The sequence below is a fragment of the Silene latifolia genome, chromosome Y (assembly GCF_048544455.1).
Source record: "Silene latifolia isolate original U9 population chromosome Y, ASM4854445v1, whole genome shotgun sequence".
In the NCBI taxonomy this organism is placed as follows: domain Eukaryota; kingdom Viridiplantae; phylum Streptophyta; class Magnoliopsida; order Caryophyllales; family Caryophyllaceae; genus Silene; species Silene latifolia.
In genome coordinates, this window is record NC_133538.1 from 122,319,901 (window position 1) to 122,346,162 (window position 26,262).

General features: G+C 40.1%; 2 protein-coding genes and 1 long non-coding RNA gene across 6 annotated transcripts; all 3 read right to left on the minus strand.

The window, feature by feature from the left end:
* Window positions 1–374: 374 nt before the first annotated feature.
* On the minus strand, window positions 375–19,993 carry LOC141633178 (uncharacterized). Of its 4 annotated transcripts, XR_012537982.1 has the most exons (6): window positions 3,813–4,344; window positions 2,250–2,375; window positions 1,585–1,861; window positions 1,260–1,376; window positions 1,008–1,156; window positions 375–844 (listed from the first exon to the last, which is right to left on the minus strand). It is a non-coding gene; the product is annotated as an uncharacterized LOC141633178 (long non-coding RNA). The 4 variants fall into 4 exon arrangements; XR_012537984.1 differs by lacking the exon at window positions 3,813–4,344 and adding an exon at window positions 19,907–19,993 and having other exon boundaries at window positions 1,585–2,375; XR_012537981.1 differs by having other exon boundaries at window positions 1,585–2,375.
* A 3,182-nt stretch (window positions 19,994–23,175) lies between these two features.
* LOC141628829 (uncharacterized) lies at window positions 23,176–24,396 on the minus strand. Its single transcript, XM_074441925.1, has 2 exons — window positions 24,184–24,396; window positions 23,176–24,084 (listed from the first exon to the last, which is right to left on the minus strand). Exons 1-2 carry the CDS (start codon window positions 24,394–24,396, stop codon window positions 23,176–23,178), a joined length of 1,122 nt encoding a protein of 373 aa, XP_074298026.1.
* A 68-nt stretch (window positions 24,397–24,464) lies between these two features.
* LOC141628830 (uncharacterized) lies at window positions 24,465–25,346 on the minus strand. The gene is made up of 2 exons (XM_074441926.1): window positions 25,049–25,346; window positions 24,465–24,943 (listed from the first exon to the last, which is right to left on the minus strand). The coding sequence occupies exons 1-2, from the start codon at window positions 25,344–25,346 to the stop codon at window positions 24,465–24,467; spliced, it is 777 nt and encodes a 258-aa protein (XP_074298027.1).
* Between the last annotated feature and the right edge of the window lie 916 nt (window positions 25,347–26,262).

The window sequence follows — 26,262 nt, forward strand, 5'->3', positions numbered from 1 at the left end:
ATAACAAAGCAAAATCTAAGTGGAATATGATTAAAGGTTTATCATTGGCTAGGGTGTACGATAATCTTGTACACCGGGTGTACCCAAGAATTTTTCTATTATTGATAGTTGTAATCACAATAATTGTAATCACAATAACAATAATAATAATAACAATAATAATAATAATAATAATAATAATAATAATAATAATAATTGTGATGATTAATTAATTAATTAATAACAATAATAAATATATTAATAATATGGATATAACAATTTTAATATAACCATAATAAATAAATATTAAAATATTAATAAAATCTATAAGTTTAGGATAAGTAGAAATGAAATGTGCTAAACTTAGTGGGGCTAAACTGAACTGAATGAAGCTGAACTGAGCTGAGCTAAGCTGAACTAAAGTGAGCTAAAAATAAGCCAGAAAGAACAGGGCCTTAGCCTTAATGCAATGCCAGAACACATTTTCTGAGAGGTTTTTACCAAAGAAAGAATTAAATGAACACTGCAAAAGCAATAATACCGACTGAGTTACAGGAGAAAATCACTATTTCACAGGGCATTACCGACTGAGTTACTTGTATTGTCCCCACGCTGGGTAAGTTTGAGAAACACAATATATGGATTACAACACGAAATAAATAAGACAGGCCCCGATTTAGGCACTGTCTGTAAGAATTGTTTTCTGAAAAATGGTTTCTACCTTCTGTACTGCAACGTGCTAAACTCTCTGAAGAATAACAGCTTTCGGTTACAGTAGAAAATTCAAGAATGGAATCTGGACTGGGAAGCGGACAATTCAATTGTTTACTTTCAGTGTTGTTACAATAATCCTCCATTGCTTCTCCTGCCAGAAGACGAAAAGGAGTTCAGTCAATCATGTTTTGTAGAAGCAGTCATAAAACATATTGGATTTCAACAAAGAAAACCACTACATGATTCGTTAGAGATCAATATTTAACATGGGGGCAGCATGAAATAGAGATCAATATATGCATGAAATTGGTCACCTAAAAGTTACAAATATCCTTTTGATTCAATTGAGATTATTTATCCCGTTCTTGTGAAGCTCATGTTGAACTGCTTTTTCTCGAGCGTTAACAATTACACTATTTGATAAAGTATTCCACTTTCCCTTGTAGTTCGGGTTCTTAACTTTCTGGTGTACATGAAAAAAAAAACAGCAAGTTTGAGCAACAGTGATGTCAATAAGCATAGGTATCGATAATGATGTTCATTTTAAAAAGTGATCGACTACACACCTTTATACTCTAAGGTCCTTTGCATGCTGGATTCAGTACCTTTCATGGTATCCACAAGTTGACATCTTCCTCGTCCCAAATTTCAGGTCATTCACAACTGCAGCTTTTTAGTTCCTCCTATATATTAAGCATAACATTTGATTAGATGACAGGAATGTGGCAAGAACACAAGTTACCCGTTTTTTATTCGGGGCCGGAATTTTCACATGGAATCGAATCATAACCCTGTACAAAAGATCTGTTATTTATTGAACAACATCAGACTCTGTAGTTTCAAAATATCTGACAGTTATTTGGAGTTCCAAACTCACTGAACACTTCATACCTCATGTTAGATGTCATTGGTATCATTAATATATTCCTTATTGATCCTACTCCTTCTCTTCCCCCTTCCTTTTCGCCTCTGCCTACGCCTTCTCGTCCGCCCCTTCCTCCTCCCTCTTCCCTTCTCCCCAGTTTTAGAGCAGAAAACTTTAGCAATTTTTGAGATGAAACATACGAGCTTACAGTCAATCAACTTTGAGAGAAAACTTCAGCAATTCTATTAGTTGGTGCAACCTATCATGATAATTTCATCCTTTCATTTGATACCAACAAGAGTACTGCAATCAATCAAGAATTGAATGGTCAAAATAGCTATTGCGATTCCAACTATGCCCCAAGATCCACTTAGCTCTTTAGCAGAACATCATAGCTCAGAAGGTCCCCCAATTTCCAATTAGCAAATCTCCAATTTAGTGTCAATCATAGATAAGTCAGTGTAGCATTTTTCAGTTTCATCGGATAGAACAATGAGGACACGGGACATACACCCGAGACCTAATTACCACAATATCCTAATTTCACGGTTTCCAGTGTGTACAGTTCACTATACTGAAGTTGCCAAATTTCACGGTTTTTAGTACATCGATCAGGTTAGGACAGATCCCTCCGTGAAATCTCAGAGACAAAAGTATGATGTTATGTGTAAGAAAGGGTACATTGGTATACCAAAAAGAGTGACGGAGGCAAAAATCCCATCTTGCAGAAGAGCTCTCAGACCACCGTATTCGGTCATCAACTCCGATTATCAATACATAGTAGGCGTATGCAATGGCTGTTTAAAGTCCCATGTAACTGTATTCACAATGCAACAAATGACAAGAAACTGATTATTAGCCAACCAACAAGACTTGCACAAAACAAATACAACATTACCCAACACCTCCAGGACTCCCAGTATGGGACATTCAAATAATCTAGTCAAGTCATTACATTACCATTTGGGTTAAGATACTACGCACAAAACTCCTTTATGTGAGTATGGGCCTTTCACCACAATTCAAATGCACTATACCATAGAGCATGGCCAGACCTTCCAATTAATGAAACCTAGTTACTAATTAGTGTTTACCTTTTTGCAACATTGAAATTATTTTTTAATCATCAGATGAGACTACAGTTCAAGAATAGCAGCAAACACAAAAGCTAATCTTTATTTCATAGCACGTCAAGTAGGAACAATACTTGTGAAAGTTAATCTTCATTTTACTATAAGTCAAATAGAATGAACGGTGACACTAATTTTGTTACTGTTTAAAACATAGGGATGGCAGATAGCATCTCTCGAGAGTTATGCGTGACACTCTTCTTTTGATTTATAAGATGGTAGGACAAATTTGAAGCTGAAAATTACTTTATGTCCTCCCATTTGGGAACCAAGTAGGTTGGAATTAGTACTGTTGTCCCTAACATCACCAAGTCATGCTGAAATCCAAGCAAGATAGCTTCAGCTGTAACAAATTCACTAACTATGACGAGCACAAAAAATCCCAAATCCCGAACACATAGGTGGTCATAACTCATAATGCAACTTGAAAATATACTCCGTCACTCAAAATACAGCTTTTAAAATAACATGGTCACAGAACCACATCGAAAACTCTAAGTAAAGACAATCAAAACAATAGCCAACGAAACTGTAACTGTATTTGTGTTTATCCTCATCATCATGACCGCTGACACTGAGTCCGACTGAAAAAAGTGAGCCGAAAGGCATCTCAATCAAGCCCAAAAGCATATATACAAAGAAATCAAACTACAAACAGTGAAATTGAACAGGGAACTTGATGATTGGCTGTTGGTAAAGCAAAACTTTGAAAGAATATACAGTGTATTGGGAGGTGGGTATGGAGTCAGTATACCAAGACAAACCAAAGCATTTCCACCAAAAAGTTCAGCGAGGCAATATGTCGAACACTTTGTATGAAACTATACTCAAATATCAGCCATTAACAATTTTCACACCAACAATAAAATTCAAAAGATTACAATAACGATTAGCATAAACGATCAAACCAAATTCTTCTTGTCCCCTTCACTGTCATGCTGCATTTCACTCATGTGATAGCAATAAAACTTAAGGTTTATATCAGATGATGATGATGAAGTGTAAGCCAAAATGGTTGAGGATTAAACTGTGGAATTGAGTAGCTTCAAATTTGTAAGCTTCAAATCAAAGATGTAAAAACAGTAAATGGATGTGGCCAAGATGAAGATGGAAATATGTGGTACCTTAGCATATGAAGGAAAAAAGTAAAGTCAGAAATCTCGTGTGGAAATAGCCACGCGCAACCAATGGAAATTCGGATGCTGCGTATGCAGTAAAGAGATTCATCATCCTCTTCTAATCTTAATTCTACTATAAAATATTCACCTCACATTAATGATCTCATTTTGATTCCTTTCTTCTTGTAAGAAATAGTATTTGAATTCAAAGAATTAAAACTCACGAATAACTGGACAATGTATCAAACAAATTGTAAATGCTTTTCATCCCAAATAAACCCAATGATTGTTTAAATGCGATAGAATAATTGAAAGATGAAGAAATAATTGATAGAGTAAGTAAGTGAAAAATAAAGAGACGAGAAAGGGAGAATGAAGAAGAATAAAATGAGTGGAGGAAAGTATGTGCAACGTGGACTTGCAGGGGACAAGCAATAGACGGAACTGTTCCTTAAGAGACGCACTGTTTCTAGGGGGAACACTGACTGAAAGTGTAGCAGTTGATGAAAGTGGAAGCATTTGATGAAATTGAATATACTACTACCCATTGATGAAAATGAATACCATGTTTGTGTAGGCATGGAAAATTTGTTAATGTGCCGAATAAATAAAATAAATCAATTATTTTGAGTTAATATTAAATTTTAGCTCAATTTAATTAATTTGCCCCGATTAAATGAAATACGGATCGACTCGGATTATAAAATGGGTTATCCGGATCATTAGACCCGAAAAAGATCAAATTTGGGCCAAATTCACTAATAAACCCATAAATGGGCATGTGAATGCCAAAGTCCACCAAGGGGAATTGAAACTCTATAAATAGAGTTATTCCCATTCATTTCAAAGTTGGAGAAATCATAATCATAAATTTCAGAGAGAAGAAGACACAAAAGCTCTATAAATTCCCTCTGCAAGCAGTCAACAAGCACACCAAAACTGTGCCGCCTGCCCAAGAAATTCAAGTTCAAGCTATAACATTCAAGAGAGAACAAGTCGCAGTGACCCTCTCAAGAATACAAATCGACACCTCTTACAGAGTGCATACGACCTCTACAGGTGTCATTCAAATACAACGTTCGCGCCTCTACTACAGACAGCGTTTACGTAATCTACTACGGCATTTAGAATCAGAGGATACATTAGAGATTGTACACATAAACTTTCTGACATTAATAAAAATTCATTTGTTTCCTATTTTGTATTACATTTATTTTGCGATACAAAATTTGCAGTTACAAATTTTGGTGAACCTGACGTGAAAATCTCTACCTCTCATCTCTACTGCTGTTTTATTCAAGTCTACCAAAACAAGAAGATGTCTACTAAGCAAAGCATCTCCTCCAGTCCATCCAAGAAGACCTACGCAGATATCCTGCAGGGTACCCCATTCTTCGTACCTCCTCGCTACGCATCGGTTGGCATCTCCACAAGAGGAATGGCGAAGAAGGCTGCTGTCAATGCCGCCGCCGCGCCTACGCTCCGCACACGTCCCAACTAGGCCGCGCAAGTTCTCTCGTCGCCTCCATAGCCGCCGCTGCATCTGCGCTCCTGGCCGCCTCTTCTCCTTCACGCGAGGAGACTAGAAGTGTTAAGGTTGACAAAAAGGCTTCCCCCTGCAAATCCAAGGCGTCGCCAAAGAAGAAAGAAACATCAACTCCTAGCGTCGCTTCAGTCATGGTGATAAGTGGTGATACTCTTGAGGATCGGATGCAGAAAATGAATGAACTCCTTGAGAAGATGATGAAGGAAAATGAAGAAAAGAACAAAAGAATTGATGAGCTCCAAAAAGAGGTGGTGGCACTCGTGACGGAAGGCCGAGAGCGAGCATGGTGACACCGATAGGGATGATGATAGCGATAGAGAAGTTGGCGAGGATAGGGAAAAGCCAAAAAATGAGATCGGAACTTCACAAAGAGAAGTCTGCAGGAGTTAATAGCCAGACGATCAAGTGTCCGTTGGATGATAGCTCGACAAGTAGTGGACGCTACATCAAGCCTTACACTAAGAGGATTGACATCTGCGATGCCATCTCGGCTATCGGCCTCCAAAATTTCAACAATTCGACGGGAAGGGGAACCCAAAGCAACACATCGCCCACTTCGTCGAGACATGCAACAATGCTTTGGAAATGTAAGGTGATCGTTTGGTGAAGCGATTCGTTCGTTCGCTCAAAGGGATCGCGTTCGACCGGTACACGATCCGGACTCGAGTCAATTGACACCGGGGTCACATGGAAGATGAATTCCTCAACAGATTCTCTACAAAGACTTTTGACGTGTCGTCGGCATGAGCGAATTGACAAAGACAACTCAATGGCAAGATGAGCCTGTCGTCGATTACATCAACAGTGGCGTGCGCCGAGTCCTGAATGCAAGGATCGCTTAAGTGAAGCGTCGCAGATTGAAATGTGCGTCAACGGGATGAAATGGGACATTCTTTACATCCTGAAAGGGATCATGCCAAAGAGCTTCCAAGACCTGGCTACCCGCGCCCATGACATGGAGATCACAATCAAAGAACATGGTAGTGCTCGACCAAGTTCTTCTAAGGTGCCAAGTGAAAAGAAAGAGTTCAAGAAAAATGATAAGAACTCCAAATCGTCGACAAAGGAAACAATGGTCGTCGAAACCAAAGAGTGCACAAAAATCTCGTCAAAGCCTAAGTATGAAAAGAAGAAAGAGTCATTCTCTTACAACTACCAACGAGACAAGCCTACATTGAAGGAGTTGCAGGCTAAGAAATACCCATTCCCAGTTCGACTTGTCCGGAATGCTCGATGACCTCTTAGAGAAGAAGGTTATACAATTGCCGAGTCGAAGCGCCCGAGCAAGCAAACAAGACAAACGATCCCACCATCGCGTTATCACAGTGGGTGAGTCACCCTATTGAAAAGTGTATAACACTCAAGGAGAAGATCATGCAGCTCTCCAAGGAAGGGAAGATCATTCTTGACTTGGATGACACAGTAACTACAAATCAAACTACTGTAGTCTTGGAGCAACCTGACGACCCAATTATACGACAAGGACAGTGTGTCTATATATTGCAGTTCGGGAGTTTTGAGCCTGTGGCATTACGGATCCAAGGGTCATTGTCGTCACTACCTCCAATGCCATTGGAAGAAAGACTACCTCCTCAGGATAAGAATGAGGAAAAGAAGCATGAAGATGACGATGAAGGTTGGACTTTGGTTACGCGCAAGAAGTCAAAGAAACAAACAAGACAGATAGCGCAACCTGTTCATCGTCGAAGAAAACAATCAAAAAGGACGAAATCTCGCAAGACGAAGGGAAAGAGAAAGTCCAAAACAGTGGTCAAACCACATGTCTTGCCTATCGATATACTTGAGCAAGAACCACCGAGTCCCGTCACCTTAAAAGAATTTTTCCCACAAGACTTCTTAAACAAGGTTACCGTGTGCACCGTCTCAGCTACGGAAGGTGGTGATGATAAAAAGAATATAGAGGAAGGAGGCCCAGATGATACGGTATTGCCTCAACAGTTGCGTTCTAAAAAGGAGAACGAAATAGTGGCTGCTCTTCACGCTCTTCCTACAAGCATGGGATGGAAGCAAATCTTTCATCTACCTAAAGAGAAGCGTCAGCTGATAATTCAAGGACTTGAGAAGCCTGAGTTGTATGCGGGCAAGATGAAAGAAAAAATTGAGCCTCTTGAGCAATCAACTGGATGTGTCTCCTGCAACGCAGCCTTGAGTTTTTCAGATGAGGATTTACTTCTTGGATCCAAACCTCACAACAGGCCACTTTATGTGTCCGGGTACATCCGGGGTCAAAAGGTCAAGCGCATCTTAATAGATGGAGGCTCAGGAGTCAATCTCATGCCAAAATCCACCATGAATGAATTAGGGATCACAATGGATGAACTCTCGAGTAGTCGAACAATGATTCATGGTTTCAACTTGAATGGGGAGCGTGCGGTTGGCATGATCCGTGTGAACCTTACCATGGGTGATCTTTCTTCCGAAACATTGTTCCATGTCATGGATGGCAAGACATCGTTCAAACTATTGCTGGGACGACCTTGGAAGCACGAAAACGGAGTTGTCGCCTTAACCCTCCATCAATGCTTGAAATATTATCGTGGTGGTGAAAGGAAGATAGACGGAGACGCCAAACCCTTTTCTAAGGTCGACTCTTTCTTCGCTGATGCAAAATTCTTTGAAGAGAATGGTACTTCCAGTGAGTTCATGCCAACCACCATCTCTTCAACAGGAAAAGGAGGTAAGCGGGAAAAGAACATCATCAAAGAGGATGAAGTCAAGTCCTACTAAATAAAATGATGTTAAGAAAGATGTAGACAAGGCCAAAAAAACGGATACTCTGTTGCATCACCCAAGAAGCAAGAGACGCCGCAGAAAACTACACCACCAAAGATTACGATACATCCCAAAATCTCGCCGCAAAGATGGAGAGAGTCCTTTTGCAGAGTGTCTAACACCAAAGATAGAGCCTAAGGATAAAAAATCAAGTCCGGTGTTCAAGCGAATGGGTGGCCAAAGTCGTTACACCTCTACCAAGTTCATCTCAAATGAAGATTGTGAGACCTCCTCCGAATGGTTTCGTCTGTTCATCCAGTCAATCATCAAGTGAGAAAAATAAGGGGATATTTGATTCCAATGCTTACAAGCTACTTACGAAGGCTGGATATGACTTTACAAATCCGACTCCTCTCGGCAAAGTTATAAAAGTTGAGCCGTACGGTCTTAACAAAGCGCAACATGAAGTATTCAAGCAAGAGGGGAGCTTCATGGTGACCAGGGCCGGGCTCGGATATGAGTCTCCTGCGCCTGTGAAGATTGGTGCTCGTAGAAAAGGGGCTACTGCATCTTCTCAGCACATCACAGTAGAAGAGGTCGAAGAAAATGAAGAAGGAGAAGAAAAGATGCATCCATCTTCAGTCTTCGATCGAATAAGTCCACCTCCAGAAAAATGTCGCCCTTCTATATTCACAAGGTTAGGGAGACCAAGTGCTTCAACCAAACACATTTCTGTATTTGCTAGGCTTAGCAATCAAGGAGAAAGTAAAGTCAAAGTGTCAACACCTTCATTGCGCATAAATAATAAGGGCGCAATACATGAACGCTTGGGCGGTCCATCAAAAACAGTCTTCAGTCGATTAGGGGCTCCCAAGAAGAATAGTGGCAAGGGTCGTCCTCTCTCAACTTCTGCAACACAAAATGAAGAAGAAGTAAGAGTAAGCGATGACTTGAGAAGCGCAATACCATCTCGCATGAAGCGTATGCAAGTAGTGGATATCATCCAACATGAGCCGCTCAAAGCAAGGAGGCGCGTACTAGTTCTTACTGGTCAGCAAAAGAATGCCGAAGAGATTGTGCCTTCATCTTCACGTCCCTGTGATACAAAGAAGTCATGTGACTTAGAAATCACAACGTCGTCATATCACATCACAAAGAGAAGAGATACCGACGAGAACGAAGAAGTTGAGGCGGATGAGGCCCCCGAAACACTTGAAGACGGGGCACCGATCGTAGATGAACTCAAGGAACTCAACTTGGGAACTATTGAAGATCCTCGGCCCATTTATGTTAGTGCTCACTGTGACTAAGGAAGAAGAAGAGGAGTACTACAAGTTGTTGGTCGAGTACAAGGATGTCTTCGCTTGGAGCTATAAAGAGATGCCTGGACTCGGCCAAAAATTGCGCTTCATCGTCTAGCAATCAAGAAAGGCACCAGTCCCAAAAAGCAACCTCAACGTCGTTTCAGGCCGGAGCTTGTACCTGAAATTGAAAGGGAAGTCAATAAACTCATTGAAGCAGGTTTCATTCGAGAAGTCAAATATTCTACCTGGATAGCAAACATAGTCCCATCGAAAGAAGAATGGACAATCGCTGCATATGTGTCGACTTCAGAGACCTTAATGATGCATGCCCAAAGGATGACTTCCCTTTGCCATTCTGAGTTGATGATTGACGCAACCACTGGTCATGAAGCCCTCTCATTCATGGATTGTATCTGGGTTACAATCAAATACATATGGCACCTGAAGATCAAGAAGCAACAAGTTTTCGAACCCCAAAAGGGATCTTCTGCTACACAGTCATGCCGTTTGGATTGAAGAATGCTGGCGCTACGTACCAACGCGCAATGCAAAAGATCTTTGATGACATGCTGCATAAAACAATAGAGTGTTATGTTGATGACGTGGTTGTCAAATCAAAGAAAAGAGAAGACCATATCAAAGACCTTCGAACCGTCTTTGAAAGACTTAGAAAATGTCAACTCAAGATGAATCCACTCAAGTGCGCATTTGGAGTCACATCTGGGAAGTTCTTAGGTTTTGTGGTCAGGCATAGAGGCATTGAAATTGACCAAACAAAAATCAAAGCTATCAACGAAATGCCGGAACCAAAGACATTGAAAGAGTTGCGCGGATTGAAAGGACGTTTGGCATACATCCGAAGGTTCATCTCTAACTTAGCCGGGCGTTGCCAACCGTTTAGCCATCTCATGAAAAAGGATGCTCCATTTCAATGGGATGAAAAATGCAAAAATGCTTTTGATGGCATCAAGAAGTACTTGGCCACGCCAATCTTTGGGGCACCAATTCCGGAAAGCCACTGGTCCTCTACATTGCAAAGACAAGAACGCTCACTGGGGGCAATGTGTGCTCAAGAAATTGAAGACCGCAAGGAGAGAGCACTCTACTACCTGAGTCGTACCTTGGTTGGAGCCGAGTTGAATTACGCGCCTATAGAGAAGATATGTCTTGCTTTGGTGTTTGCCATCCGTGGTTGAGGCACTATATGCAGGCGCATACCATACATGTGGTCTCAAAAGCCGATCCAATCAAGTACATACTCTCAAGACCAGTCTTGTCTGGAAGACTTGCGAAATGGGCAATGTTGCTTAAGCGGTATGACTTGGTGTTCGTGCCTCAAAAGGTCATGAAAAGGTCAAGCTATCGCCGACTTCTTTGCTGATCATCCAATTACCAGCAGAGTGGGAAATTTCGATGACCTCCCGGGAGAAGAAATTTTCTATGTGGACGTCCTACCTCCATGGCAAATGTACTTTGACGGTCTTTGCAAGGCAAGATGGAGTCGAGCTGAGTTGTATTCGTAACTCCACAAAATCATCTTATGCCATATGCCTTTACACTCACTCGCCTTGTGTACAAATAATATGGCAGAATACCAAGCCCTTATACTCGGCCTTCAAATGGCGATTGAAATAGGCGTCAGGGATATGGACATCTACGGAGACTCAGAGTTAGTAGTCAACCAAGTCCTTGGTGAATATGAAGTGAAAAAGGAAGACTTGATCCCCTACCATCAACGGGCATTACAAATGCTGAATCAACTTGATGACATCCATGTTGGTCATGTACCAAGGAGTGCTAATAAGTTGGGCGACGCGCTTGCTAATCTTGCGACCACTTTGGCACTCGGGGCGAAAGAGTCTATGCAAGTCCCGATCCGCAACCGTTGGGCGGTATCTTTGCTTGAAGGAGAAGAAAATGTAGACACAACCAACATGATATGCGTCTACACAGCTGATGAAGATGATTGGCGTCAACCTATCATTGATTTCTTGGACCACCAAAAATTACCTGATGATCCCAGACACAAGGTTGAAATACGTCGACGTGCTCCAAAGTTCATTCACTATAAAGGGACACTCTACAGACGTTCTTTCTCAGGCCAATGGTTGAGGTGTCTAAGCAAGGATGAAGCTACTGAAGCAATGCATGAAGCTCATTCTGGCATTTGTGGTGCTCATCAATCTGGGCCTAAACTTCATGATCGTGTAAAGAGAATGGGGTATTACTGGCCAACCATGGTGCAAGATTGTATGGACTTTGCGAAAAATGTGAACCTGTCGCTTCTACGCAAACTTCATACACCAACCGCCGGAGCCGTTGCATCCTACTGTTTCTTCATGGCCCTTTGAAGCTTGGGGACTTGATGTTGTGGGACCTCTTACTCCAAAGGCCTCAAATGGACACGAGTATATCCTCGCTGCCACTGACTATTTCTCAAAATGGGCAGAAGCCATCACACTACGGGAAGTGAAGAAAGAAAATGTTGTGGACTTCATTAGAACCCAAATCATCTACAGATATGGTGTACCTCAACGTATCACAACTGACAATGGGAAACAATTTTTCAACCATCTGATGACAAGTCTGGGAGAAAAATTCAAGTTCAAACAATACAAGTCATCCATGTACAATGCCTCTGCAAATGGTTTGGCTGAAGCCTTTAATAAAACTCTTTGCAACTTGTTGAGAAAAGTAGTAGCAAAGTCAAAGCGAGATTGGCATGAAAGAATTGGTGAGGCGTTGTGGGCATATCGTACCACATACAAAACACCTACTCAGGCAACCCCGTACGCGTTGGTGTATGGAGTGGAGGCCGTGTTGCCTTTGGAGTTGCAGATCCCTTCCTTACGTATTGCTATTCAGGAGGGACTCACAGATGATGAGAATGACAAATTGCGATTAGCAGAGTTGGAAGCTCTCGATGAAAAGAGATTAGAGGCTTAACAAAATCTCCAGTGCTATCAAGCAAGGTTGTCACGCGCATTCAACAAAAAGGTGCGCCCTCGTTCTTTCCAAGTAGGAGACCTCGTCCTTGCAGTACGAAGACCAATCATCACCTATCATAAGCCAGTTGGTAAATTCACCTCTAAGTGGGATGGTCCATACGTGGTACAGGAGGTCTACACAAATGGTGCTTATAAGATTGTTGATGAAGACGGTGTCCGTGTCGGTCCAATCAACGGAAAATTCTTGAAGCGCTACTATTCTTGAGGCTCAACAATGAAAGCTCATAAGCAAGAGCTTAAACTGCAGACCAAAGCTCCTAAGCAAGAGGCTAAACTGCATACAAAAAAAAAAAAAAAAAAAAAAAAAATCCTTCCGTCCCTTATGAACTACGTCGGCTTGATCTTGTAAAGTGCTTCGTGCTTTACAGGTACGTAGGCAGCTTGGGTGAACATGTAGCTCAAGTGCAGCCACACTTCCAAACAAATATCATCCCTCTTTATGAACTACGTTGGCTTGATCTTACAAGTTGAACCCTGTCAGCTTTGTGAGTACGTAGGCAATTTGGACAAACACTTTGTTCAAGTGCAGCCACACCAAAATAAAACAAATAAAAAATGCTCCTGGCCCGCAAGAGCCTAAACTGTGAACGGCGAAATCAAATTCACATCATGGACAATATAAATGTGAAGATCAACGAAAAATGAGCTAAAATGAAACAATCACACGCAAGTCTGCAATAAAAGAGATAACGATCAAGTTACATAGTAATAGTAGTCTAAGCCTAAAATCTATGGATCAAAGTAAATTGAAGCACGCATTTGCTCAAGAGTCGCCCTTTGTTCTTCAATTGAAGCCTCCTCTTCGGCACTCAAAACAGGGGTAGCCTCAAGCTCTTCCAAAGTCTTTTCCGTAGTCTCAACCTGTGACTCCAAGTCGATCGGGGTTCCAACTTTAGTCGCTATACTTTGTCAGTAACTCGCTTTCCATTTCCTCGCTGTTTTCAGGCTCGGCTACAAGGCTAGTTATCTTCTTCTGAGTATCTGACAGTCGAAGAGCTTCTGCTTCAAGGTCTTCTTGTACTCTACTATGATGTGCCTTCACTTCTTCAAGTTTCTGATGTTGCTGAAGCTTATCCCTCTCCAAAGATTCAGGGCGATGACGTTCGGCTGCAAGCTGCTGAAGTACAAGGTAAGCATTGACGGCACCTACGTAAGAGTTAACTTGTTGTTCCAACAGGGTAGGATCGCCTTTGAGCTGCCGTATGCCCGCATAACATGCCTTAGCCTTCGCTGCCACTGCTTCCACTTCTGAAAAGTTTGCATTCTTCAATTTTGTCGTAAACACAGTAGCTACACCACGCAAGGCCTTCGTGAATATCCCCTCATAAGGTGAAGATGGACGAAACGAAGCTTCAGGAGGATCAAGGACATTCACAAACTTCGAAGGAGTCGATCCCGTCCTCAGATTGCAAGGTGAGACCATGGTGACAGGAATAGGAGAGCGTAACACTGACGCTTCGCTGGCACCCACAACGGAACTCCCTGTATGACCTTCTCGAGAACCAGACTCGTGAGCATCACTGGAAGATGATATCTCTTTAAACTTGGAAAGTTCTTTCCCCTTTCGAGGCATGTACTCTCGAGTAGGCGGATCTAAATCTAATCCAGGAAAATCGCAAGTGCGGTTGACGCTCCCACCTCCAAAGCCACGTCACCTTCTTTGTCAAGATGCAAGTTTAATTAGTTTGTTTCAAAAAAAAAAAAAAAAAAAAAAAAAAAAAAAAAAAACGTACCGATGATAGAGAGGGCACACGTGAAGCACTAGAAACCCCTAAAACATCACTTCATCATCATTCGTATCTATGACATGTGCTTTCCTTTTCTCGCCACGTCCGTGCTTCGGATCAACATCAGATGCTGCATCACTATGGTATCCATCCCTGGCGCGGATACTTGTCTTTTTACATTTTTCATTGTGGTGTGATTTCAAAGGACGTTTGCCGCTGGGGCCTTCCTTGTCCACATGTGGATCACTCCCTTCATTCCCTAGACAGGAGGTGAGTAGAAATTTTTTTATGTCCTTTCGAAGCTCACCTATACCGGCAGCCCCCCACCATTCTCTAAATTTAGTGGTGGAACGTTCATACCAACGGATTGAAGAACTAGGAAGGACCACTGTAGAATTACTTTTCGAGAATAATAAAAGTTGCCAAAACTTCAACGCCTCGCGGTTGGTGACTCTACGTTGACTCGAAGCACGAGCTAACATATCAGGAACGTCTTGACAAAAGCCGAATTGTCTGCTAAATCGGTGAGGATTATACGGCTCTGGATAAAATGATTCACCCAGACGAAAAGGTAAATACGAAGAACGGAGAGAGACAAGATAACCAAACTTTATGGAATCAAGGCTGGCATCGTCACGGAGAACTTCAACCTTGTTTGGGTGTAATATGAAACAGTTTGCGTTGACTTCTCGGCCACCATAAATAAGGTCACGCGCTTCATCATCCGTGTAAGCTTTGGCTCCTTGAACGCCAGAATAAGCAACCATGGAAGGACCCAGAGGAGGTGACTGCATTTTGTGGTAAGCAGAAAAATAGTGTGCAAGCCAACCATATAGATAATGAGCCGGGAAGTATGATCTAGAGAATGCGGGGCTTGAAGATTTGACCATCTCATTTAAGCCTCGATAAATGCTCGCGAACGGGGATAGCTAGATCGAATGTATTCCCTCGGCCAACAAACTAGCTATCTCAAAAGTACATGGCCTGATTTTTCGTTTTCACTCTCGGGAAGAACGAACACGCACAACCAAAGATGACAAAATGCGGCTAAATAGACTCTGTCCCTGTAAGACTTGTTGACTCCAACCTTATCAAACATAGCTTGCTCTGCAGGGGTCCATTCCGTTGGGCGCATCGGAAGTTCTCCACTAGGATTTTGTGTTTTCTTTGGAAGGCCGCTGGTCTTTCGTGCTTTAGTATTAGGAGATTTATAAGTAATCGCTCTCTTGCACCAAAACCCGATCCAATCCTCCGCCGTGACCTTGCGTTCATTTTTGCTCGTCTCACAAGACGGCGAAAGGCGATGAATAAATAACTACAGGCCCCGGAACCAGCCTATTGCCTTGACCATCTCTCTGCATGAATCTTTTTAATTGCGGGACTGTTTCATCATAAATTTCCCCATTAATAGGCAAGCCACCTAATTTTTGAAGATCCCATAAAGAAATTGATAGCTCGCCCTCTTTGGTGTGAAGCGTATTGGTAGTATGACACCAACACTCGCAAAAGGCGCGTATGATGCGTGCATCCTTATTGTATGTGTATAAAGAAGCATAGATCGGGAATCAATAGAAGCAGATGCCAAAATGTCGCTGTAGCGGGATAACACGTCTTCGGTCCATTCCCAGTAACCTTCAATATAAGAGAATCCGCCATACATCTTCACATAGTTGCCACTCCACTTCGCACAACCTGATATGATATCTCGGCCAAGCAAGGAGAAATAATTAGAGGAATCACTTTTCGCTTCAAAAGTACTCTTCAAAATATGATTAGCAGACGTGTCTGGCAGCCCAGTCTCCAGTTTCTTTGACATATCTTTTTCAAAACATTTCTTGCTAACAAGGCTTGCCTCAGAACCATCTAAGTCACGCAAGGACTCGCGGTTGATCAAGCAAGTTCCAGAAGCAGGAGCATCATTCTCTTCATCGACCAGAGAGAGATAAGCGACACCGTTTTGGCGTAGCTCCTTGAGATGTACCATTGCTACCTGCAAATAAAGAGGAAACAAGTCACTAAATGTATAATGAAAGTCAAAATGCAGGTGACATTCTTCTAAATCTTCATGCGGTCGACGAATCGGGTACATTGCATGATAACTCCAAGGGAGAATCGAAATGATCCGACCGGAGTAATTTCCACATCTTCAAGCGGTCGACGAATCGGGTACATTGCATGATAACTCCAAAGGAGAATCGAAATGATCCGACCGGAATAGCTTCAAATCATCATGCGGTCGACGGATCGGGTACATTGCATGACAACCCCGAAGAGAGTCGAAATGATCCGACCGGAGTAAATCCACCTAGGTTGATAAACAGACTCTATCGCAACGGCTTACCCCGAAGTAAATGTAAACCTGCATACTTCCAGCAAACAAAAGTGTACAAGCAAAAAAAACAAACAAGGACATGTACACATTACGTCGAAATAGCGCGTAAACAAGGCTCAAAGAAATGGATGAATAAAGAAATTGGAATACCACCTTGCTAAGAAATGAAGAAGTGCTGGGACCTACTGAACAAAGCTAGTAAACCCAAAAAAAAAAAGCTGCAGAAATCAAGAATCAGAAAACAAACAAAAAAAGTGAGACTATCATTAGCTATAAAATAGTGGTTAGGAAGAAAGCTACAAGCCTACTATCAAACAAAAGGAGCAACAATGCGTAGAAGATGTTATAAGAATCATTCATCATTTACATCACACCAGCCAAAACGCATGGATCGTCATTTTTCTTATTATTAATGGTATTGCAACACCAGTTATCATCAATGGACAATGGGAATTATGAACAAAAGATTGGGTCCATAGCCGACACGGGTTAAGGCTTCGAGTTTATAACCCCGATAACTTTTCTATCCTATAATAGATAACAATACGGTTTCGCCGCCGAAAATGAGAGCATTGCTGCTCTACCATTCTAAGTCGATAATATCATAAGAGATTTCAGTTTTAGGATTTAAAGTGGGTTCAAAATTGCAAGAGATACCTGGACTAACTTAGCTCATCAGAGTTTAACAAAAAAGAAGAAGAATTTTAACCACACAAGGTGAAATCAGTTGAAACAGAGCAAGAAAAGTTCAGTCAGCTAAGTCCTACTACCGAACAAGATTGAAAGAAAAAAAAAAAAAAGATTTACTCGGAGTACTGATCGCTGAGTGAATGTAAGAAGCGTAGGTGCCGATCGATGCCAAGGTCAAATTTGAAATTAATACTATGGTCGGAGCGTTCGATAAGTCACAAGTCAGGCCGCCTTACCATGGTAAAATCGTGTTCATATATGAATGGCTAAAGACAGAGATAAAATCAAAGTCTGTAGAATCTATTAATTCATGGTATAGTGTCAAGCATATAGATACAATATTCGGCAAATTATGGATCATAGAAGAAAAATTCGGCATGTTTTTCTTGTTTGTGACAGTCTTGCTGAGGTCATTGGGGATCAAACATGATGAAAATCCGAGTTATTCGATGGTTCGGACTCGTGGGACTGCAAATTTTGTGAATATGGAAAGCTTTAGGGTCAAATATCATTCTCTGTGATGTAAAATTCGTCGACAACAGGGGCTGTCCGCGCACTCTGTTTTTCACGAAATCAGGGTGTGTGTGTAGCGTTTCGCAAACATAAAAAGAACCCAACTAAGATTCAGTCAGGTTGTTCCCTAGGAGATGTTGAAGGATGGGTAAGCTCCAACACTTCTTTCAGAATATTTACAAGAGCATGTTGTCGAATCGAAAGATGAACAGAGCGACATGAACATACCTTGGTGGTTTAGTTCGGACCGCCGCAAAATCGAAAGCCCAGATAAATGATGTTCTTGATATCAACCTGTTTAATCGCCTGAAACATTCAAAGTGGATACAAGAAATCGTTATCTGCGTTAAGGAATTCGGTCGAAAGTATATATCGTCAGCATATTGCCAAAAAAAAAAAAAAAAAAAACTGAGATATACGTAGCCAAACTGAAGCAGCATGACGAGAAAGAAGAAAAAAATTACCTGTAGAAAGTATGCAATGGAAATAGGCGCAGGGGACATAAGATGGACGAATTATTTTTGTTCAATGCCACAGAGTATATATAGGCATGGGTAATCCTCAAACCCTAGCCGAAGAAATATAGAAACCAAGAAGAATAAGGAAACCGGATGATAGTGAGATTCTAAAGGAGTACTTACCAAAAAAGGACTCTTAGTCTCATAGTTTCCTATTGGTCTAGCCTAAATCTTAATTATATGGGAAGTGTGAGTATGGTGCACTAGTTACGTATCCTAACGGCCGTTGTAAGACTATAGGGCTAGTTGGGATTACATGACGTGCACTCCATCCAAACTTTACGCATGTATGTTGCAAAGTTATAAGGGCAAGACAATCATAAAATGAAAGCTCAGTGTGTTGTCCGTTAAGTCAGATAATGACCGGGTGATGAAAAAAAAATGGAGCTACCTTTACGACAGGTTAAGGTGCCCACGACTTTCAAGTCAAAGGAAAAAAAGTCACTCGCCAAATCAAAATACTGATAGAGTGACGTTTTAAAAAAAAAAAAAAATGGATCATCCTTGCGACAAGTTTGGGTGCGCATAGACTTCCAAGTCAAAGTCAAAATGAATCGAGACCTCACCACATCAAGACACCAAAGGTGCACGTGACAAGGTCCCGAGGGGGCAATTTGTAGGCACGGAAAATTTGTTAATGTGCCGAATAAATAAAATAAATCAATTATTTTGAGTTAATATTAAATTTTAGCTCAATTTAATTAATTTGCCCCGATTAAATGAAATACGGATCGACTCGGATTACAAAATGGGTTATCCGGATCATTAGACCCGAAAAAGATCAAATTTGGGCCAAATTCACTAATAAACCCATAAATGGGCCTGTGAATGCCAAAGTCCACCAAGGGGAATTGAAACTCTATAAATAGAGTTATTCCCATTCATTTCAAAGTTGGAGAAATCATAATCATAAATTTCAGAGAGAAGAAGACACAAAAGCTCTATAAATTCCCTCTGCAAGCAGTCAAGAAGCACACCAAAACTGTGCCGCCTGCCCAAGAAATTCAAGTTCAAGCTATAACATTCAAGAGAGAACAAGTCGCAGTGACCCTCTCAAAAATACAAATCGACACCTCTTACAGAGTGCATACGACCTCTACATGTGTCATTCAAATACAACGTTCGCGCCTCTACTACAGACAGCGTTTACGTAATCTACTACGGCATTTAGAATCAGAGGATACATTAGAGATTGTACACATAAACTTTCTGACATTAATAAAAATTCATTTGTTTCCTATTTTGTATTACATTTATTTTGCGATACAAAATTTGCAGTTACGGTTTGAAACACTTGGTAGATCAAAACATAGAAAACTTAAACGTATATATTCAGGATATATTCAATTTTAAAAATATTAAGGGAGTAGATATTGCAAGTTAGATGTAATCTAATTAACATGAAGGTTGCAGCTATTGTACTTGAATCAAGCTTAGTGCAAAACGAACAGAAGTTTATCAACTCGTATCTCTAATTCATACGCAACCAAATCAAAATAAGGCATGATAATAATCACACAAACCCCAAAATCCACACATAAACCCAGACAATTAATAAGCAGTAGGAGACAACAAAAACCCAAGCGAAAAAATTACAAATCGAACAAAAGTTTACTAACTCGTATCTCTAGTTCATACTCAACTAAATCAAAATCAATAATCAAACAACCCCCCCAAAAACTACACATAAACCAAGAGCAATTAAGCAGTAGGAGACCAAACAACTTACCGATGAGGAGGGAATGAAGAAGCGTCAAAAGAGAAGGAGATAGGCAAGCAAGAAAGGATAAAAGGAGAAAAAATTGAAAAAGTAGACCAGGAAGTGATTGAGTAGGATAAGGAATTAGTGGTTTGGATGGGAGTTGAGGAACTAAGTGAATGAGGGGCTCAGATCCAACAAAACACTGCTCCCGACTGTTTCAAAGAGACGCACTGTTCATAAGCAACAGTTAGGGGAACTTCATACATTTTAGATGGTAAGGATTCATATAGTCCTTATATTTGTTTGACATGGAAGTGAGAAATTAGTACCTATTTTATTGTGAAATAAAGATTCACGGGTATATTCTGCCATTATTTGATGTACCCTTGGCTTTGAATTTTCTCTATGCCTAAGTGATTCACAGCATCTTAAACTACAATCTCAAGTTTATACTCTGGCCACTCTAGATATGTAAATTATAGTACTGCGTGAAAATAAGAGTGTGGTTATATTCTGTGGCGGAAGGGAAACGAAATAACACCAAAAGAAGACGACTGCATGAACCAAAAAGCGTGAGACTGCGAATGTATAAAAGATAATGCAAAGTCTTTTCCTGCAAAATAATCGATCACGAAACAAATCCTCATAAACACATTTACATTATATGAATAGACATTGATAATTATGGAAATCGATATAGTGCTCCTTGTTTAAATACGTATTGAACACCAATGTACGGAGTATGTCACTAAGAGTTAAAAAATATTAGAAGATCACATCATATATACATACCTCATTATTGTTAATATGAATTACGCTATAAAAATCAAATGCAGCTGGAGCAAACATGATGCGAGTCGGCGTAGTTATAAGCTGCAATAAGAAAAATTACTATTAAGAACTTGTCGTTAAAAAAAAGCATATAGATGAGCTACATAAGAACATGATGGTAAACTAAATCAAAAAGATACTCTAAACAATTAAAACACTCAAATGACATCATGTACGTAGTTTCTTAATAATAAAAAAACACCTGTTTAATTTATATCAACCTAGAAAATTATGTGTACTATATATAATGAGTATGTTGTTGTAGCCTCGTAGGTCTCTAGAATAGAATATTGATGGCATTTGTAATTTGATCTCATGCATTAGAAGTTAAAACACGATCAAATACTGCAACCGTAATTTAATATAATTAACATATTTTAAAATAAATAGGTAATTGTAAAAACCTGGACTCTCTGTAATCGCTCGAAAAAAGCTTCCTTTATTAATATAGATAGATAAATAGATAGATAGATAGATAGATAGATAGATAAATAGATAGATATATTATTATTATTATTATTATTATTATTATTATTATTATTATTATTATTATTATTATTATTATTATTATTATTATTATTATTATTATTATTATTATTATTATTATTATTATTATTATTATTATTATTATTATATTTATTATTATTATTATTATTATTATTATTATTATTATTATTATTTTTATTTTTTAATTGAAGGGTGCGCGCAACTTTCATTAAAATAAAAATAAAAGTTTACATGAAATTGGTGGGGAGCCGAGAGACAATCTGGACTCTCACACCCTTAGCAATAGCAAAGCTAAGTCTAGTAAAAATATAAGCGGCTATCCGAGCCCCCGCATCCTGAGATACCGAGAATTTCTGGATCCGCTTGAGCAAGACAACAACATCCGAACCAGCTCCCCAAGTGAAGAGAAAGAGAAAGGAAGGAAACCATAACCCGGTACCGCGCATAAATCCCCATACTTAGCACACTTTCGCTGAGCAGCATCAGCGACAGCCCGGCCAGGCACAAAATCCGTCATCCCAGTCTGAGTCAAAGGAGAAGAAACTGACCGTATTATTATTATTATTATTATTATTATTATTATTTTCATTATAAAATGCGCGCAGCTTTCATTATAATAAAAATAAAAGGTTTACATGAAATTGGTGGGGAGCCGAGACACAATCTGGGCTCCCACACCCTTAGCAATAGTAAAGCTAATACGAGTAAAAATGTAAGCGGCTACCCGAGCCCCAAAGATCCCGAGATACCGAGAATTTCGGATCCGCTTGTGCAAGGCAACAGCATCCGAACTCAACTCCCCGAGTGAAGAGAAAGAGAAAGGTAGGAAACCATAACCCGCTACCGCGCACAAATCCCCATACTTAGCACACTTTCGCTGAGCAGCATCAGCGACAACCTGGCCCGGCACAAAATCTGACCGTATTATTATTATTATTATTACTATTATTATTATTATTATTATTATTATTATTATTATTATTATTATTATTATTATTATGCGAGTAAAAGTTATGAATTTGTCAACTCGGATTGTACCTAGTCGGGTTGTATGAATGGTGGTTTCACATGAATAAAATATTGTGAACCTAAAAACATCACATCACAAATTCACAATAATCCTTTGGAAAGGCTTTAGAATGCAACAAAGATCTCTCCATTTTCTCTCACAAACTCATTTAATAATATTATCTCCTCTTCCCTAAAAAATAATACTCCCTCCATTCAACTCCACTTTGCAACTTTGGTTTTTACACGGATATTAAGGAGCGGATTAAAAAAAGTATTAAAAGTACATGTGGAAAGAGAAAGAAGAGGTTAAAAATATTAAAAAAACATAAAGGTAGTGTGGGGTTTGGGTGGCATTTTTTGTAAATAAAGATTTTCAATAAGGATAGAATTGTCATTTTTTTAGCCAAATAAGGAAACCTGTAAAGTGGAGTTGAATGGACGGAAATGGAATACATGTAAAGTGGAGTTGAATGGAGGGAGTATTATCTCCTCTATACTCTATTAACACTTTATTTTTATGCATAAATCGTACACCGTTCAATATTGACCAAATACAATTTGGACCGTTGATAGATAATGACCTCTCCATTTCTTTTTAGGAAATGGAGAGGATTTTAACTCGAATGAATGCGTACCACGTTTGGATTGGTTGTTTTTCCCATTATTTGACGCCGTACCCCGTAGTTTCTTGATATTATCAAATCACAATTTTACCATAAGACAACTAGTGTTAAACCCGTGCAAAAAATGCACGGGACGTAGTAACAATCGCTAAAATTAGATTCGAAAACGTAAGCATATAAATGAGCATGATTAAATTTCCATACTCCTGACAATTTAAAAAAGCCACAATTGAATATTCAAAGTATATGTTATTAGGATTGTTACTACGCTAATCCCTACCATACGATACAAATTGTCCAACAAATGTAGAAGTAATATGAACTTTACAAATACTCAAAAATTTCTTGGTAAACAACGTTGGTTGTAATATTCGATGTACGCTTGTTACTGTCGCAGATTAATAGTTTAAGGCCTTGTTTGCTTGTAACCCTCGAGATCGCGACATAAAGTGCTCCATGACTGAAGACCGGTCTTGGAAGATAAATGCTCACTTGAGATAAAGACTGGCCCTGGCTTTTGTTTATTGTCATGGCAAAACAAACAGCAATGGGAAATTGTCTTCTACTAAACCGGACTGGAAATTTACTGGAATCTGAAGGAGTGAGTGTAATGCGGGCAATGTGCACTCTATCGCCTTTATGACTACCAGTCAACACTGTACAACTAATTACGCGTCTCCCTAAGTCTGTCACTATTAATCTGGTACCATTGCACAACCCACGCGATTGATCAATATTTCTAAGGAGCATAACCATAGCACCGACTTTCAATCTCAATTCATGGTTTGGGAGGCCAGAACATTTAATACTGTTCAAGAATTCTGTGGAGTAAAGGTCAGGCTCGCCCATAGTTCTATCATCTCTACTGACCTCATCAGAGCTTAAGTAAATTCTCTCTTCCTCATGGATAAGAGATAACACATAATCATTTACATCTTCAACTATTTCGTGAGTGGGTGCAAGAATTGCCCTTTCTTGAAGATAATTTGGGTCCCATAACCGATTTTGAAGATCAGGATAAGTGATATCTACTAAGGAGGCAATGGGATTAGTCACGTTTTGAATAAGTAAATCGTCGGGGAACTCTATGTCAACCTCAGCATCACCATCATTTGGATCCCCGACCAACCCATCTCCAATTTTCAGAATCCACTCCGAGAATTTTCGTATCTCATCTTCATTAGTGTCTTCACTTCCGGCTTGTAAGCGCATATTTTTAGTCAATGTAAGCACCTGAAATTTAAGACATACACATCTTAAAACATTGAAAGAAAATATAAATTAATTGAATAGCGTTTTAGTACCAATTTGGAAACTATGTTTTGAACGTACCTTACATGAACTCCACAAATACGACGAACAAAGAGAAGCATGCACAACATCAGCCCTGCTCCCTTTGGAAACAACCGGTAATGTTTGGCGAAAATCGCCACCAAAAACTACCACTTTCCCGCCAAATGGTAGTGTTGCATTACGCGGATCTACAACACGCATGACGTCTTTCAAACTTCTATCAACAGCCTCGAAACCATGTTTATGAGTCATCGGCGCTTCGTCCCATATAATTAGCTTCGCTCTGATCAACAATTCCGCTAAATCACTACCAGGTTTAATTAAGGGCAAGTGGAGTTTTCGGTGAGATTGATTGGAATGCCAAGTCTCGCGTGCGCTGTTCTACCACCAGGTATCAACGTTGCTGCAATTCCGCTAGATGCAACAGGCAAAACAATTTCACCCTTGCTTCTGAGGGTAGCACATAAAGTTCGCCAGATGAATGTTTTGCCAGTCCCTCCATAGCCATACACAAAAAACACCCCTCCTTGATTAGATGCAATAGCTTCCATAATTTCATTATAAACCGTCGTCTGCTCATCAGTCATTGAAGATAGTTGAGACGCATGTTCTGCCTGGAGCGATTCTTTGTCATAAGACAACTCATCCATAACCATCGTGTTCGCGTGATGTGTTGTTGACGATGTATCGGGTAGGGGCATCCCTTCAAATCTTGCTAAACTACTCCCATTTAATTGGAGTGATGCTTCTATGTCGATCAAAGCATAGTTTTTCAATTCTTCATCAGTTAGTTCCAAACCTATGATGATATTTGCAGTGTCATCATAACGTATTGATAACTATTATATGTGCAAAGAATGTAAATTAGATGCACTAAATAGAAAGCAATATATTAAAGTAGTACCTCGGTTTTGAAGAATATTACGTTGCCTGTGAAGGATATCATCCGCTAGAAGACTCCATGTTGCCTCCCAGACTCTACTTGGCATGGACAACGTCCCAGATAACAATAAAGTCGCAAAGAGGTTTCTAAGATAAAATCCAGAGGCCCATTCGCTTGCTTCCTCTATCGCATCAATGTACTCTTTGTCGTCACCGATCAAGCCATATGCATAACACGCTTCCCTATACGTGTCATAGAGAGTGCCGTTAACCCTTCTTATGTCCTCATAACTTTTGGGTCCCTTTACATGGTTCAACATGGTTCTCATGAAATATAATTCACCGCAAGTCGGCGGCACATGTTGCAACCTGCCTATCTTAAAATTCTGTTTTCTAAGGGTCCACTCTCGCTGATCTTTATTCCACACAAATTTAGTTGGGAATTGACAAAGACAATAAGTCCTTCGCTATCTGCAACTCTTCCTCTTCACTACTGTTAATTTTCATCCAAGATAGAAACTTTGACACTCCCATCGATGATTTCTCTAAGACCTCGTCAATAGGATCTTCATCATCAAACACAACGCTCGTTCGCCGCCGAAGGTGAAACTGCAGCCTTTCGACTGCGGGAGTCCTGTAGTGAATGTCAAACGCGAATATCCTCCAAACAGCCTCACATGCTGAAAGGTACCTACAATCGTAGTATCGTTTAATCTCGTCCACCTGTTCAGGAAATTGGTCGTTGCGGCGTCGATAAGAGGACTGCATTGTCACTCGATCAGATCCCTTATTTATATACTTGAAAAGATACTTGATCGCTTTAGATTGGTTACACCACTCCACATTGATATGTGCACGATATTTCAGCAATAAGTACGGGTTATATGGCACGACAGATCCATTGTCAAGTGCCACTCGGTCCTTATATATTGTTGGTCCTGTTTTACTTCTCTTATAAATAGGATAACCGTCTTCGCCGATAGTTGTTCTTTCGGTACACTTTTTGGGGAAATGTTTTGAGCATGTAGACCCAACCATACACGGTGATCGTGGTTTTGCAGTTCCACACGGTCCGTGAATCATGTGTGTGCAAACGACGGCATGTAACACGGATTCTCAACCGGATTGGGGATCTCCATTGAAATTATTTTATCGATATCCGCAGACTTCGGGGAACTTGTCTTCTCGATGTAAGAACAAAAGGATATGAGCATGTGGAAGACCACGCTTCGAAAT